General features: G+C 42.9%; 2 protein-coding genes across 2 annotated transcripts in view; both read left to right on the top strand.

Moving 5' to 3' along the window:
- Positions 1-9,091, top strand: part of LRRC75A (leucine rich repeat containing 75A) — a 259,754-nt gene extending 250,663 nt beyond the window's left edge. Inside the window, exon 5 of the transcript XR_012715042.1 lies at positions 9,082-9,091. The gene's annotated coding sequence lies outside the window, so the exon portion shown is untranslated. The remainder of the gene's footprint in view (positions 1-9,081) is intronic.
- LOC142194602 (arylsulfatase H-like) overlaps positions 3,772-17,051 on the top strand; it is a 28,055-nt gene continuing 14,775 nt past the window's right edge. Inside the window, exons 1-4 of the mRNA XM_075263848.1 lie at positions 3,772-4,000; positions 8,591-8,621; positions 11,787-11,921; positions 13,538-13,659. Coding sequence (XP_075119949.1) covers positions 8,599-8,621; positions 11,787-11,921; positions 13,538-13,659 — 280 coding nt within the window. The 5' untranslated portion in view covers positions 3,772-4,000; positions 8,591-8,598. The remainder of the gene's footprint in view (positions 4,001-8,590; positions 8,622-11,786; positions 11,922-13,537; positions 13,660-17,051) is intronic.

Here is a 17,051-nt window from a genome sequence, read left to right as displayed (position 1 = left end):
TTTTTGGAGCTGTGTCCTGAATGATTCTACTGGCTTTTTGGGTTTCTGTTATTCTAGGTGAGGTAATCTATTCTATTCAAGCAAAAGAAAAAAGTTATTTATTTCCACTCACCATTTCCATAGTCCTTCCTGGGAGACAAAGACACTGGATAGACTTGCACCAGGAAGTATAGTGATGTAAAGCATAAAAGTCACCTCCAACCGGGAACAGAAAGTTAAATCCAAATTCCGAAGATTAGTAATAGCTAAATTTTTATTCGTAATCCATTAAAACCAGGAGAAATTATAGAGAAATCCTTTCCCGGCTGGAGATGACTTTTATGCTTTACATAACCTATTCTATGTTTAGTTAGAGCCTAGCCGGGCAGGTATTTATTTTTGTATTGTTTCCTTTTGTTGCTGCACTACCTTTTTGAGTGAAAATAAACTCTACCTTTGTTTTGGACTAAAAGAAACTGGACTTGTGTGCCTATGCCACCCCACCTAGCAACCCCAGACCCTGACACAGTGTACAGTCCAAACTGCTTGTGGCTCCATACAGTATGCAGATCTGATAGTCACATTAGCTGATTGTTGGGGTGTCATACTCCTACTGACCTAATACTGAAGATCTCCAATAAAAACTGACAAGCCTTGCAAAGCTTCTAAAGGTAGTATACTTCAGGGCTGTGTATTTGGAGTCACGGGATCAGAGTCGGGACCCATTTGGGGTTGAGTCAGAGTTACCAACTCCATCTCTGGCTCTAAAATAATATGATTATTAATATTCCTAAAAATCTCTGTTCAATAAACATCAGAACCTTATGAAATATACTGCTAACAGGAAAAAAAAAAACAAGAACATCTAACTTTTATTAAATATTCTCTAAGCTCCAAAATAATCACAAGATACAAATATGTCAATGAGGGACAAAAGACCTTCAGATGTTATGGTACCAATAACATCCGAGGGCCCTCATGACATCATGGCACATAGCCAAATAAACAAAACAGCCTTCTGAAGATGTATACTGTATGCTAACAAAGTAACATCACAACGTATTTCCCCAAACTTTGAAACTGGGTCATCAGGGGACAATTCTCAAAGTAATATGTCTAACAACAGTGGCGTAACTAGGAATGGTGGGGCCCCGTGGCGAACTTTTGACATGCCCCCCCCCCCCCCCTTCCTGACTGACACTGAAGACCTTGACCCCCCCCGCCGCATTCCTGCACACTCTATTATGTCCCTCAGTGGCCCCTGCACACAGTATTACACCCCATTGTGGCCCCTGCACGCGGGATTATGCCCCATAATGAACACCCATGAACAATTATTATACTCTGGGTATTTTCAGACCCCACAGTATATTAATCGGAGACCGAAGGGAGATACAGACATAAAAAAAAGTTACTTACCTGTCTCCGGCTCCGCTGCAGTCTTTGGTGGTGTTGGCCATCTTTAATAATACACGGATGTCACATGACATTTCATGCCCTCCCTCCATCTGCCCCCAGTTTCATGTCCTCCCTCCATCTGCCCCCAGTTTCATGCACCCCTCATCTCTACACCCATTTTCATGTCCTCCCCTCCATCTCTGCCCCTAGGTTACTGTTGCTCCTCAATTGCTCCACACCACACATACATACACACTCACACTCTCCATTCTGCATCTCACATCCCCCTCCCCTTCAGTACAATACAATACACAGAGCGCCCCCTGACTACTATTAGACAGTCATTAGTAACAGCAATTGCAAGCAAGTCTGAATACAAACAATGTGTAGATTACTGATCTATCTACTGACACTGACCTCCCCCTCCTCCTCATACACAGATCTCAGGACACTGTCCCCTCCTCCTAATACACAGATATCAGGACACTGTCCTCTTCTCCTCATACACAGATATTAGGACACTGAGCTCCCCCTCCTCCTAATACACAGATATCAGGACACTATCTTCTCCCCTCCTCCTCATACACAAATATCAGGATACTGTCCTCTCCCCTCCTCCAGACCACACATACATACACACTCACTCTCCATTCTGCATCTCACATTACCCCTCCCCTTCTGTACCCAGCACATCTCTCCTTCTCTTCATCTCTTGCAGGACTGCACGGGCTATAAAGACACGCCCACCTAATCATGTGATGGCTGACGTCACACAAGGTCCTTCATCTACAGGTCCTACAAGCTTTCCCCCAATCTTATTGCAGTTACAACAGTTTGTCTGTGATAAGAGCGGGGGTAGCAGGGGTAGCTGTCACAGGGACCCCTAATGTCCCGGGCCCTGTGGCAGCTGCCTCTGCTGCTATGGTGGTAGTTATGTCACTGTCAAACAATAATAACAAGATCCACCTAACAGTTACATGACCATAGAAATAAATATAAACTGGAACGTCCCAGGGGAACTACTACCACCAGCATGCGGTAGAGTGCAGGCCCTCTCATTGGTGACCAGCCTAGGAGAAGTGTTTTGGGAGATTGGTTGAGGACACTTGGCCTATCCGGTCACACAGTTATTGCCGCTACTACTCCCATCCTCTGGTTCCCTCCATCTGGGTTGCAGCATAATAAGTATAAAAACCTGCGCAGGCATATGTGTAGGGTCCTATACAGTAAAGTCCATAGCTGGCAGACTGGATGGCAAATATTTGTACAGCTATCCTGTGATACTACGTTTTCCATTGTCAGACCCCATTATAAGGTACAGTATGGAGATCTGACAACTGTGGATCATCTGAGAATACAAGACATGAGATTAATTAATAAACGTAATCGCCTGACATGATCACTTATTATAAACCCGTGTGAATTTACAATTTACTTGTGAAAACTAATTTTAGAGTACCGTAAATAAGACCTGTAACAATTTACTGTAGATCAGATGAAATGTTTTTGGAGGTTTTCTTTTGCCGTTACCAATTGCAACTGGGATTTCCATCTTACGTTGTCCTTTGCTGCCACCTTGTGGTCACTGTCATGAAATTAACATAATTTAGCTTTTACATAAACTAGATTTGTCTGGTAGTTCTAAAGGATATTCAACAAAGCAAAAAGCTAATTCCACGCAAACTACATTACAAAAATAGAATTTAAGCACTGGCCCTGATAGAAGTTACAAGTGTATCTATCTATGGTATAGGTTACAGGGTAAGACACCTGGACCCCACACAGATCAGCTAGTGGATGTTCAGCATCACTGCTATTTAAGTAATAGGCACAGCAGCCCTGTCTACTGCATAGCGGTGGCTCCCGGGAACGACAACACTGCTTCTATTACCTGAATTGCACCCCGAAGCTGCTGCAACAGCTGATCTATGCAGTTTCTCGGTGTGACATATACTGATGACCTATCCTGTAGATAGAAAAATTGAGGCCAGAGAACCCCTTTAATGAATAAGTAATTTGTAACTTGCGTCGGGGCTCAGACATTGTATGCCATCATGTTTGCATATATGTGGACCCCACCCTCATGCAACAGGAGACATTGCAGACACTTTTTGTTCCATGAAATCATACACATAGTAAGCATTTCCCCAGGAAATTAAGGGTTAAGAACACAAGTTGAGCTCTTGCCCTCAGCACTGAATTTTTGGCGCCTGCTGTGATTCAGGCCTGTTTTGCATAGGAGGGGCCTGGCTTGTGATTGGGAAGGGGAACAAACATGCCTAGAACTTCTTCTCCTTTCCCGACCAATCCTCAGCCAATCCTTCATCTGCTATGACAACATCCGTGGCCGCCTCTTCCTCAGTCCTCAGAAGTTCCCAGCTTCAGAGGGGGGAGAGATGTAGAAGTTCTTGGCTGCTGCTCCAGACACTTCCACAACCACTCTCTGTTTTCTGAATAAGCTGACACAACAGGTCCTCCAAGACCCTGCAGCTCTAGTCTCTTCAGTCAGCGGACTACCTGTTATAGCAGGGTCATTGGTCTTATATTGAGCAGATGAATCCCTGCTCAGCCAGCCGGTCAGGTGACACTCTGAGGATCTCTGGAACTGCATAAGCCTCCTCAGGTAAAACTACCTGAAACGTAATAAGGGAGGGGAGACCGAAGAGGGGGCTGCTATCCAGTGTGTCCCCCTCATTTATAGGGTGGGGGCTCTGCAATTTGAGGCCCGGGTCACATCTGCTCTCGCGTCATTCTGTTCTCTTATCTGCATGACAGGGCCCCCCAGAGCAGACTTGCTTGGGGGACACACGGCACCACAGCACCCCGTGGCGCGATAGGTGCTCCTGTGGATAAGGATGTTCCTGACTGACTGTCAGAAACGCACTTCTGGGGGGCCACACGGTGGCTCAGTGGTTAGCACTGCAGCCTTGCAGCGCTGGAGTCCTGGTGCTCAAATCCTGCCAAGGGCAAAAAAACATCTGCATGGAGTTTGTATGTTCTCCCCGTGTTTGCATGGATTTCCATCCCATATTCCAAAGACATACTGATAGGGGAAGAAAATGTACATTGTGAGCTCTATGTGGGGCTCCCAATCTACATAAAAAAAAAAAAAGAAACACACTTCTGACTGTAAAGCGCTATGGTACCGGGACCGATAGCGCCCTACCCGGGGCACAGATCGGGAAAGCTGATAGTGCACTGAATTCAGCACACTGTCAGCTTTCCAGCAGTATATGGAACTGCCTGTGCCCAATTTGATGGACGGTCCTATTTAACTTTATTCAAACTTTTTTCTTTTTCAGCCACAGTTAAAAAATAAGGAACTTAACTGTGGTTTGTTGTCACTGGTCACAGCGAATCCAATATCCAAGTAGGAATCATAGTATTTCCTTTTACTGATATTTTTCCTGTGGAATAGATATTCACAGAAGAAGAACTAGTACTAGGCAGTTTGTTGAACACTTCTGGCACATTTTGCGTCACTAACTCTTCCACAAACTCTTCAGCCTGTCGATTATTTCAGCATCAGTAATCTCTTCACTGCAATTGAAAAGTCGTATGACCCAAATCTGGTTCTGGATAATCACAATATCCATATTTTAACTTTTTAACATAATATTTGAACATGCCTGTTCAATGTTGAAGCCGCTGCTCCTACTGGAGGGTCTGTGTCAGTGGTATTAATTGCTTTTCTGAAGGATCCAGTCTTCAACCAATGATCCAGGTATGTTTTTCGAATAACACGTTGCGAATAACTGCAAATACTGCACGAACTAAACTGACACAGCAAGGATCGAGTGACCACACAACACGAGCGTGAAAGATGACTAAAGCACTAACGCCCATAGGTACAGTTAGTTCGGCGAATATACGAGACCGGCATATTTAGTCAGAAAGGGCGTTCTGAGACGAGTTTGGAAGTGTCATCCGACTGTGAAGCGTTAAACCGCCGGCCTCATATATTTGCCGAAAAGACCGTAGTGCCGCGGCGGTAGAATATAAGGAGTGCATGTGAATTTTCATTTTGAAACCCTTCACATTTATCAATTTTTTATTGTTAACCGTTTATTATCACCATATCGCGGAGCACAGTTTCAGAAACGCTGCTATAGTGAAAGTCCTGGGCATGAAGAGATCCTATTGACAGAGACCTCTGTTCTAACCATCATACCAACTAGAACATTGTGTGAAGTGGCTTGTATAGCACAGGTGTCGTGGTGCTGCTGCAGTGGGATTTATTTTCTGGAAACTATTGGATAAGTGACATCGATGGATTCTTATGCAATGACCACACGGCTCTGTTGCAGGTTTATACTTTTTTGGAGACCTCTCACAGCCCTGCTGGCACCTTCATGCTCCAGCAGATGAGTGCGTGTGCAGACTCAATGCTCCTGTCTTTGAGGGAGTTGGGCCCAAAGTGCAGGAAGTCAGTCCCAAATCAGAGGCCTCAAAGTGACTTTGTAGTGTTAAAGGAAAGCCGGGCCCATGCCACAGTGGCAAAAGAGAAGAGACCCTCTGCCACACCTGTGAAATTGCCCACTAGCATAGAAGTGCTGTGGCCTCTGCCAGTACGCACCAACATGATACTGCAGGGCGCTACAGTGATGGAAGAGACTGAATTGGACAAGGAAGGAGTGGTCATTTGTTGAGTACTTTGCTCCAAGGTCATGTATGAGAGAACATGATGAATTTGAACAATCACAAATGATGTTATCTTCAAGGAAGGTTGTGTCTAAGGAGAATACTGTCCAGGATGTAAAGCCCCATTGATGTGTGGACTCGCCAAAACCATATTCTGTGACCCTCAGGTTAGGCCTAGTGTGGAATGAAGAGCAGCAAGAGCGACTGGTCAAGGTCCTGGAGCCCATGCTGGCTCTCTGTCCATCATGAGGCTAACTTTGGGTACAAGCATGCACCTGGACCATGAGTTACTGCCAATTCATCATCATTCCTGGCCATTTACCACAAACCTCTTGCAAGACATTGAGACCCTGCTGAAACAGAGTCAAGTGATAAAGCCCAGTAAGGCCATGCACCCGTTGGTAGACAGTAAGGAAGATGGCCAAGACACATGACATAATTACAATATAGCACAGTTATCTTAGTGAATTACCATTACCCACCCAAGAATATACCTTCTCTTGGTCACTCTCCCACATGACTCCTCCCCTTTGGCTAACTACTTCTCCCTTTACCAAAGGGTCAGAGCACACCAGCACTGACTATTTAAATCTGGCAGGTGAACTCCAGAGAAGGTCCACTTCAGGTGTCAGGAGGTAACTTTATACAAGATGACTGTAAGAAGCTGAGCAGTACAAAATGGGGTCCAGGTACTTAACACAGCAACGCCTCAATGACCTTCCATAGATCTGTATCTATGTTTGCAGGATGAAGATGAGCAAAGGAGATAGTTTGCTCTTATATAGATGTGCAGAGGTTTTAGGCAGGTGTGAAAAAATGCTGCAAAGTAAGGGGGCATTCACACTACCGTTGGTGTCCGACAGCTAGTGTCTGCGGCTAATGTCTGTGAAAAATCTTGCGCGGACATTAGCAGCGGACACTAGCTGTGTCCGTGACATCTTGCATTGATTTAAATGGACATCAGGTGCGTTCTTTTACAGTCCGTGGGTGTCCTTAACTGTCCGTTCCCAAAGATGACCGACTTTTAAAGCGGACAGCAAAACCCGACATGTAGGTTTTTGCTGTCTGCTTGAAAAGGCGGACATCTTTGGGAACGGACACTTAAGGACAGACAGTAAAAGCGGTAGTGTGAACGCCCCCTAAGAATACTTTCAAAAATTCAAGTGTTAATAGTTAAAAATTAAGTGAATGAACAAAAGATAAAATCTGAATAAAATTCATATTTGGCGTGAATGTCCCTTTGGAAGAGGAGTCCTGGAAGTGATACCAGTCTGTCTGGTATTATAGGAGACAGAAGGATTTCAGCAAACCTACATCCACAGGAGATCTGTGTTTGGAACAACTTCTCTGACAAGTTCCTTCAAAATTGTGCCTAGAAGAGGCACAATTTTAAAGACAAACGGTGATGTGATTTCCATTTCTCTATTGTTCAATTGCTTAATTTTGTTAATTGACAATAATAAACTACTAAAACTTTTATTTGTGAAAGCGTTCTTATGTTACAACATTTTTTTCACAATTACCAAAAACTTTTGCACAGAACTGTATATATGTTTAACTGATGCTGCTTAACAGAGTAACAATACTGTGCTACAGAACACTAGACTTTCAGTGGCATCTGTTATATATATATATATATATATATATATATATATATATATACATATGTACACACACTATATTTATACACACACTATATACTGCCACTAAAGCTGGTTTCACACCAGCGCTGGCTCTCTGTCCACATTTTTATCACTTTTCAAGCGGAATCCGGGTGGACCCCATTATTGTCTATGGGGTCCACAGGTTTTGGCAGGTAATTGCTTTTTTTTAAAAAAAAAATTTTTAAATGTAGATTGTGAGCCCCATATAGGGCTCACAATGTGCATTTTTCCCTATCAGTATGTCTTTGGGAGGACATCCACACAAAGACAGGGAGAACATACAAACTCTTTGCAGATGTTTTGTCCTTGGCAGAATTCAAACCCAGGATTCCAGCGCTGCAAGGCTACTGTATTGCCCCTGGGTAATTGCTTTTTTTAAGTGGATTAGGTGTCCTTTTGGGGGCTCCCCAAGCAGAATGCAGGTGTGAACCAAGCATAAATGAGACAAAGCGTGACAAAGTAGAAGATGTAACTCAAGCAGTGGGGGGCTGAGCTGGGTGACAGTTAGGGGCGATTATTTAGATCAGAGTGAAGTCCCGGCAGGAGATAAAACGCCCCTAAAACCCTTTGCAGATAATTTACATAATAATAAAACACTGATTTTCATGAAAATGGATCTGTAATGCAGAATAAGAAAGATATTTTGGAAAATGTAGAAGCCGTCCTGCAAGATACTGTCAGTAGTCTACAGACAGAATCCCTTTGACACACATTCTCACAGTCTGTAACACTTCAGAGTCACTACTTATTTGCTATTTTAATGATTAATTTTAAGAAATCTTTGTTTCTCTAGTTACAGTGCCAGCTCCTTGGAGTTTGACCCCAGCTATGTTACATTTGTTAAACATAAGTCAAATAATAATATTTTCTATTCAGGGATACTCATGATCAAATTTCCTTCATTTCAGGGTGAAGAATGGGATTGACAAAAAGATATGGGTAAGTATCCTTGAACCACTGCTTATCCAGTACATTATGTAACATGGTTTGTGAGGCTGAAAAAAGTCTCCAGAGGCTGCGACGCAGGTGTGAACTTAGCCTTAGCTAAAGATAATAATAATATAATTATATAAAACTAGCTGGTACCCGCGACTTCGTCTGTGGTGATTGTAGAAGTGGGTAAATACAGGCGCGGGTAAGGTTTTAGTAGTGTGTAAAAAGTATATGATATAAAATGTAACTTTGTATCTTGTTTTTGCTGTAATTCTGAGAATACGTGAGACTTTTGTGTTGAACGTAATTTTTATTTCAGCTGCTATACGGTGTTGTGAGAAACTGTACATAGTGACTTTGTCAACAGAGGTATTTCAATTTAATATACTTTGATATACAACATTGTATGATTTGTTATTTTCCGCCAGTACGTGTAAGTTTTGGGCACAGGATACTCTTGAGCAAGCAACATAAAGTCTGGCCCTGTGCATTACAGTTTAGTAACTCCATGTGCCTCTTATTAATAGCAATTAACCCCATCATGTCCCTCACATTAACCCTTGTGTAAGAGTTACTGATATGTGAGAGACTTGGAGGTAATAATTAAGTATCTTCATTATTAAGGTCTTTTATTAGTAGCTCCATATGTCTCACATATTAGTAACCTTTATATGAGGCACACAGGGGTTACTATGAGGGACATGATGGGGTTTATTCCTATTAATATGAGGCACACAGGGGTTAATATGAGGGACATGATGGGGTTTATTCCTATTAATATGAGGCACACAGGGGTTAATATGAGGGACATGATGGGGTTTATTCCTATTAATGTGAGGCACATGGAGTTACTAACACTAAACTAATAACCCCAAATGCTTGACATTAATGAGAATAGGAACTAAAGGAAGGGACCTGTATGCTTTTCACTTTCACTTTGCTAGCAGCTTCCTCTCCTCCTCTGGGAACCTTTGCAGGGTGCAGACGGCAGGAGCTATCACTATAGCAGGCAGAGACCTGAGCGATTAAGCTCCACCCCCTGGGTTTCCTGCACCCCTCTCATTGGAGGGCAGTGAGAAAAGGGGAGTGTCCTTATGCCTCAGCTCTAGCAGAGCACTGAAGGGACGCTCCGACTTCATTTAACTCTTGCAGGTCCTGTGCTGCTGGCTGCCAGTGAAATATGTCAGGAGTGCCACTCTTGGCACGTGTGCCAGTGGTTGCCGACCTCTGCTGTAGAGGGTAATATGAATTTTGTGGCTTGCTATGGTCCAAAGTGTGTGAGATTGTAGAGATAGTGATGTGAGTTTGGGATTTGGGGGGGTCCTGGGAAAAACGTATGTGCGCTATTGTGACGAAAAGTAGCCTATTGCGCAATCCAGTGTAGTAACTATGTTTGTGGAAAATTTCAGCCAAATCGGTGGAGCGGGTTTTGCGTGATTGAGGAACAAACATCCAAACACACAAACCCACAAACATCCAAACATCATTTAATAATAAAGTTTCTTTAGTTCCTTTCTACTACTAATATAACTTTTGAGCTTATACAGAAATGATTGTACCACTCTTGATCCCCTGCGTGCGGTATACTGTCCATTTTAGCTGTGGCATATATAAAGCACAAAACTCAAATTGGGGCCCTCTTCTACATAAGGGCTCGGAGCTTGTTGCCCTCTTACTTTCCTCCTATTGTCTGTAAAAGAGGGCAGTATAACCCTCTAGGTAATTTTCAGTCTAACTTGTACCTCTCTTTTTATGGGTTCCATAGCTGTGACCTGGAGTAGAACATATGCCTTTACACCTGATAGATTTTACGGTGAATTATTGACTGAATCATCTACACCACACATTTAATCTGATAAAGGCATTAGTATTTAAGGGTTTAGTAAAATAGTGCTCCACTGTGGCCTCACAAAGGATAATATACTCCACAATGGCCTCACAAAGTATAATATGCTCCACAGTGGCCCCACACAGTATAATATACTCCACAGTGGCCCTACACAGTATAATATACTCCACAGTGGCCCCACACAGTATAATATACTCTACAGTGGCCCCACACAGTATAATATACTCCACAGTGGCCCCACACAGTATACTAAATGCCACAGTGGCCCCACACAGTATAATATTCTCCTCACAAGAGTCCCCCTTCAGACGAACCCCACAAAATTTGATGAATATTCATGAGCTTCCTCAGTCCAATTAGTTTTAGTGCTATTCTTATACACTGTGGTTTCCTCAGACCACAGAGTATAATAATCGGTGGCCATGGCAATGAGATAGAAAATAACAAACACTTATACTCACCTTACTTCACATCTCCTGGGCATCCTTGCTCCATACAGCTGATTAGCATCCTTTTCAGTCCTCTTCTGCCTGCAACCGAGGTCGCGCATCCCAGACCTCTGGGGCACATGACAGTCACAGGTTGGAAGAACCCGAATAAGATGCAGGGAGTCGTCGAGGTTCGAGGAAAGGTGAGTAAAAATATTTGTTATATTTAATTATTTCCCTTGGGCCTCTGATTATTATACTCTGGGGTTTGAGACAACCTCAGAGTACAATAAAAGCACTATTGGAAAGGGGCCAACATAATGCCGGGCCCCTTTCCATTAACAATATGTATAATGATCGGCAAAACAGGCTTTCCTCGATCGCTATCATGGTGCTGCCGGGCTCTGGCAATCTCCAGCAGGTCCCATACTACTCCAGGGGCAGTCGCACCCCCGGAGCCCATGATCGTTATGCTGCCCGTTACCAGATCTCCACTGCCTATTATAAAAAAAAACTGTGGAAATCCAGTATGGCCCACTAAAGGTATGGGGCCCACCAGATGATTTACTGGTTCCCAAGTGGGCCAGTCTGACTCTGCATGAACCCATCTGTTTAGGGCTGAAATTGTTGAATCCTTGTTTTATTGTACAATGCTGTATATGTCATGTAAGATATGCCATGCTATATGTGCTGCATACCATATGCAAAGTGTTTTTGTACTATTTTGAACAATGCTGCTGCTCCAACTCCATGTAACATTATTAACTTTTCAGAATACACTTGTGCATAATTCCAATGAACTACATAGATGAACATAGGATTCTGAGAGCATCAGGAAATTGGTGATATAGTGCCATGAATGCTTTTTTGTGACTTTGACTTTGTCTATTTTAGGATATTTCTGGTTCTCTTGCATTTAGCTGGTGATACATGTATAATGGCTTCAAACTCTAAACCCAACTTCGTGCTAATGCTTGCTGATGATCTTGGCATTGGAGATATTGGATGCTATGGAAATGACACCATGAGGTACATGTTTAAAACACTCGAAATTCACAATACTAGTGTTGATTGATTTTAAAGAATTGCTATAAATGAATATACTTATAAAGAGGTGTTCTATTATAGTCATATATGGCACTAGGTTAAAGAAAGTCTTATATGTGAAGACGGTGACTTCTCTTGTCGTTTAAGGTAAATGAGGTTTTCCAAACTTCTGTGCTGTGGTTTCCCATGCAAAACTCCAAATATCCCCACAAAGAGTTAAATAGTATGTAAAATGGGAAGGCAATAAGAGACAGCCATAGGTTTCTTCCTTTGTAGATAAAACACCTGACTGTACAGTTCCATATACAGTACATATCAATGTGAATTTCTAGCACCAGTTCAGTATATGGCTTCTCAGGCCACTTGCACTCTAGCCCTACTTCTTAGGGTAAGTTCACCCAGAGATTTTTGGTCAGGATTTTGAGGCCGTATCCGCCTCAAAATCCTGACCAAAAAGACGGCTCCCAGTGAAATCAATGGAAGCCGCTCAGGAATTTTTTTCTGGGAGATGGCTTGTTCCGGCTCCCAGAAAAAGAAACGAGGCGTTCATTCTTCAGGCCGTTTCACCTTGCGATTCGGCCTGATGACGCACCCTCCCCCGAACTAGGCCCATTCATTTGGCCTAATCTGGAGCGGAGTGTGCAGCTGGATGCCAGTGCAGTGCACCGGCTTCAGTCACGGCTACCCGATTTTTGGACCGGAACCTGAGGCGGCCTATATATTCTCCGAAAGTATGATATTCTTATTCCTTATTATATATGTTTCACTGAGGGGGGATCCAGTCCAAAAAACCCTGTCTGAGCTTACCCTTACATAGGACTACTCGGACAGTCTGTTTATAGTCTGTTTATAGCCTGTGCTCTCTTGTCTCTCCATAGCAGGTTGATGCACCTGAGGCCCGTTCCAGACACTCAGAATTTGTTCTATAGTCGCTGCATTTTACACCAAGCAGCTTTTTTCTTTTCAAGGCTCTGTCCCGTTCTCTTTCTTGCCTGCTCTACGATCCCACAGTCTTCATTTCATCTATATAATATGGTGTGTAATTTTCTGAGACCTCATCTGTCCCTCCAGACATGGCAGCTTCCTCTTCCTTTCCCTAGATCACATATAAAAAATAAATGAGCAGTGTAAAACACATACACATCATGTGCCGGAAAATGTCCAGTCTACAAAATTATAAAAAATATTTTACCCGTATGGCAAATGGTGCAGCGGGAAACAACATCAATCAAAAGAGCCGAACCTGCATTTTTTGGTTGTTTTGCCACTCATAAAAATTTTAATAAAAAGCGATCAAAACATCAAACTTTCCCAAAAATGGTACACATAGAAAGTACATTTGCCCCCCCCCCCAAAAAAAAAACCAAAACAAACAAACTCCAACACCTTATGCAGATCCATACACAGAAACATAAAAAGTTACTAGTGTCAGAATATGGCAAAGCTGAGAAATTTTCAAAGTTTTACATTTTTTTACATAATGATAAGAATGTGAGTATTTACTAAACAGCGGAGGACAGTTCTGTTACATGATGGCTTTGTTACTTTAAGCTCTAACCATTATCTATGGGTCTAATGAAGACATTTTTTTTGTAAAGGACACCGAATATTGACAAACTTGCAATTGAGGGAATTAAATTAACCCAACATATAGCAACAGCACCAGTATGTACACCAAGCAGGGCGGCTTTTGTGACAGGACGATATCCTCTCAGGTCTGGTGAGTAAATAGCACCTCCTCTTAAGTTATCCATACCTGGGCGTGATAAGAACAATTAAGATGATACATTAGTCACAAGAACCGTTGCGTTTTTAGTAAATCGCAATATGTCAATGATACTTACTGAAACACAGGCATTTTCTGTATAGATACACTGTAATTGAAGCAGACATTCTGTGAGAAGCGCTGCAGGAAAAATCACAATGCGTTTTCTCAGCCATTTTGTGGAAAAGTTGCTTTTTTGTTGAAGATTTTGCCGTGGTTTTTTTGAGCCAAACCATGTAGTGGCTACATAAGGAGTGAGAAATATATTGGAAGCACCTATACTTTTCTCTTCTGGTCAAAAACCTGCAGCAAAATCTGCTACAAAAGAAGCAACTATACCACAACGTTGGGCTTCATCCTAAGGGTATGTTCACACATCAGTATGCCATCCGTCCGTTTGAATTCAGTTTGACACTTCAAAACGGACTGATGCACATACTGATTGTATACTGACACCTTTTTATGCTGATAGCAAACGTTCTCCATCCCCTAGAGGACAGATAAGGGGATTAAAAGTAGCAATTGTACTACTTTCCTGTCCACATGACTTGTACGGAGACCGTGCGGAAAGCACACAGACCCATTACAGTTTATGGGGTCCGTGTGCTTTCACTACACACCCCTTGCCAATGTGATCGGTAGTCCATTCGGACTCCGCCGAACGGATTACTGACGCAGATATGAACCAGGCATAAGGAAAACATGTTATGTTTTATACTTGTAAAGTGGATGGAATTCTGTCTAATCCCATTCACACGCTGCAGAAAAAAAAAAAAAATCTGCAGCAGAAAAGCTGCGTTTTCAAAATTTTCAGAGAAAAACTTTAAGGACTTTCTGTGAAAAAAATGCTATGGAAAAAAACGCAATATGTTTCCGCTGTGTTTATTTCTTCAGTTTTTTTTTTTCTGCACTTTTCTATGTAGGGCCTTAACCTAAAGGTGAATTCACACTACGTAAACGGCAGCTTATTCTGAACGTAAAACACGTTCAGAATAAGTGGCGTATAAAGCAGTTCCATTCGTTTCTACGGGAGCCGGCATACGAGCGCTCCCCATAGAAATGAATGAGCTGCTTTTTTCACTACGAGCACTCTCATTGAAGTGAATGGAAAGTGCTCGCGTGTACGGCAAGCTCTGCTCATGCCGAGCCATACACGCCGGCACTTTCCATTCACTTCAATGGGAGTGCTCGTAGTGAAAAAAGCAGCCCATTCATTTCTATGGGGAGCGCTCGTATGCCGGCTCCCATAGAAACGAATGGAACTGCTTTATACGCCGCTTATTCTGAACGTGTTTTACGTTCGGAATAAGCTGCCGTTTACGTAGTGTGAATTCACAGTATTCACACGGAGTAAAATGACGTGTAATTTGGAGTGTAATTTTTACACGTGTAAAAAATTTACACGTGTATTTTGGAGTGTTTTTTTTACACGTGGCGTTTCAGTAGCGTTTACGGAGCGTTTTTTGGAGCGTTTACACGTATAAAAAAACGCTCCGTAAACGCTACTGAAACGCCACGTGTAAAAAAAACACTCCAAAATACACGTGTAAAATTTTTACATGTGTAAAAATTACACTCCAAATTACACGCCATTTTACTCCGTGTGAATAAGGATGCATTCACATGATGTCTTTTGGCACGTAATGTGGCACATAGACGCCGCGGGAGCTTTTGTGGGCCTTATACGCTCCCATTGATTTCAATGGGAGCTGGGATCGTATACGCGGCGCTATTTTGCGGCCGCAAAATAGCGCCGCGTATACGATCCACGCTTCCATTGAAATCAATGGAGCGTATACGGCCCGCAAAAGCTCCCGCAGTGTCTACGTGCCACATTACGTGCCAAAAGACATCGTGTGAATGCACCCTAAAGGTGTATTATTACTTCAGACATTAATGCCATACCTCTGTAAGGCTAGGTTCACACTTGCACTGTGCTCTCTGTCGTTTGTATCCGCCGGGGTCTGTCAGGTTTTTTTATACAGAAACCGGCGGACAGAAAAGTCCTCCATGCAGGACTTTTCTCTCCGACAATTTTCACAGATGTTAACGAAGACTAGGCTGCTTTCACACGGAGTTAACACTCCGGTAATACTGACATGTAAACACGTTCAGAGTGAGCGCAGTAAAACAGAATCCCATTGAGTTCAATGGGTTCGGTCTTACGTGCGCTACCCATTGAACTCAATGGGAGGCTTTTTTACCTATTGCTTTCAATGTGATACGCGCGTATGCCGGCACCCATTGAACTCAATGGGATCTGTTGTTTACGCCGCTCACTCTGAACGTGTTTACGTGTCAGAATGAGCGGAGTGTTAGCTCTGTGTAAAAGCAGCCTAACTGGGCTGCTGTCTCCTTTATCAACCAAAATGTAGATAGATTAGTGAATTAGTATATGTAAGTCAGTAGTTGTTTAGATGAGATTGGGAGACCAGGCCTTGTACAAAAATACAACTGTTGGTGAAGTATTAAATATGAGTTACCTGTAAGTGGAAAAATAGAGAAAAAGGTTCAAGTAGTTTTATATTATAGGTACAATGATGGCTCTATGAAATAGGAGACAATTGGGAAACGGGAGGGGGCTAGACATCTGAGCCATTCCTTAGCCAATTGTCATCTGAAGAAAGACATTGAACTCTATGCATCAACAAAGATTCCAAAAGCCCCATCAAAATTTGTCACCCATACCCAAAATATTAGGACTTGTAAAATGTTATGGATCAGATGTAGTGAGTATGAGAATTGTCAGTATGGAAGAGAGAGATAGAACCAGGGCAGACAACTATCAGTGATAAACACCGCAACCAAAACACACCACACCTAGAGTGAGACAAAACCAGCCTCCAGATACCTTCATCAGAGCTCCTAGTGGTGGAGGGGAACTTAACAGAATCCTTTGACTGGAATTGACACCACAGAGTACTAATGTCCAAATCCAGGGAACGTAGCCTGAGTTCGGAAGCCGAATGGGAGCAGGGTAGCAGAATCACAATCCAAGCGGGAGGTCCAGAAAACAAGCCAAAAGTCCAAAGCCTTGGTGCATTCACACGGAGTAACGTGCCGCGTGACCTGGCACGTATACGCCATGTGAGATTTTGAGCACCGTATACGCTCCCATTGATTTCAATGGGAGCCTGGATCGTATACGGTGCGTTATTTTGCGGCCGTGATTTTGCGTATACGTGCCAGGTCACGCGGCACGTTACTCCGTGTGAATGCACCCTTAGTCAGTAACAAAACAGGGATTAGGAGTCAAGACTAAGGAAAAGCCTAATAACCGGCAGAGAGTAAGGAGATGGACAGGATTATAAAGACCCGGACTGGAACATTGATTGAAGTACAATATT

The sequence above is a fragment of the Leptodactylus fuscus genome, chromosome 2, assembly GCF_031893055.1.
Source record: "Leptodactylus fuscus isolate aLepFus1 chromosome 2, aLepFus1.hap2, whole genome shotgun sequence".
Classification (NCBI taxonomy): domain Eukaryota; kingdom Metazoa; phylum Chordata; class Amphibia; order Anura; family Leptodactylidae; genus Leptodactylus; species Leptodactylus fuscus.
The sequence above is the reverse complement of the archived record's forward strand: the minus strand, read 5'-3'. Positions and strand labels throughout refer to the sequence as shown.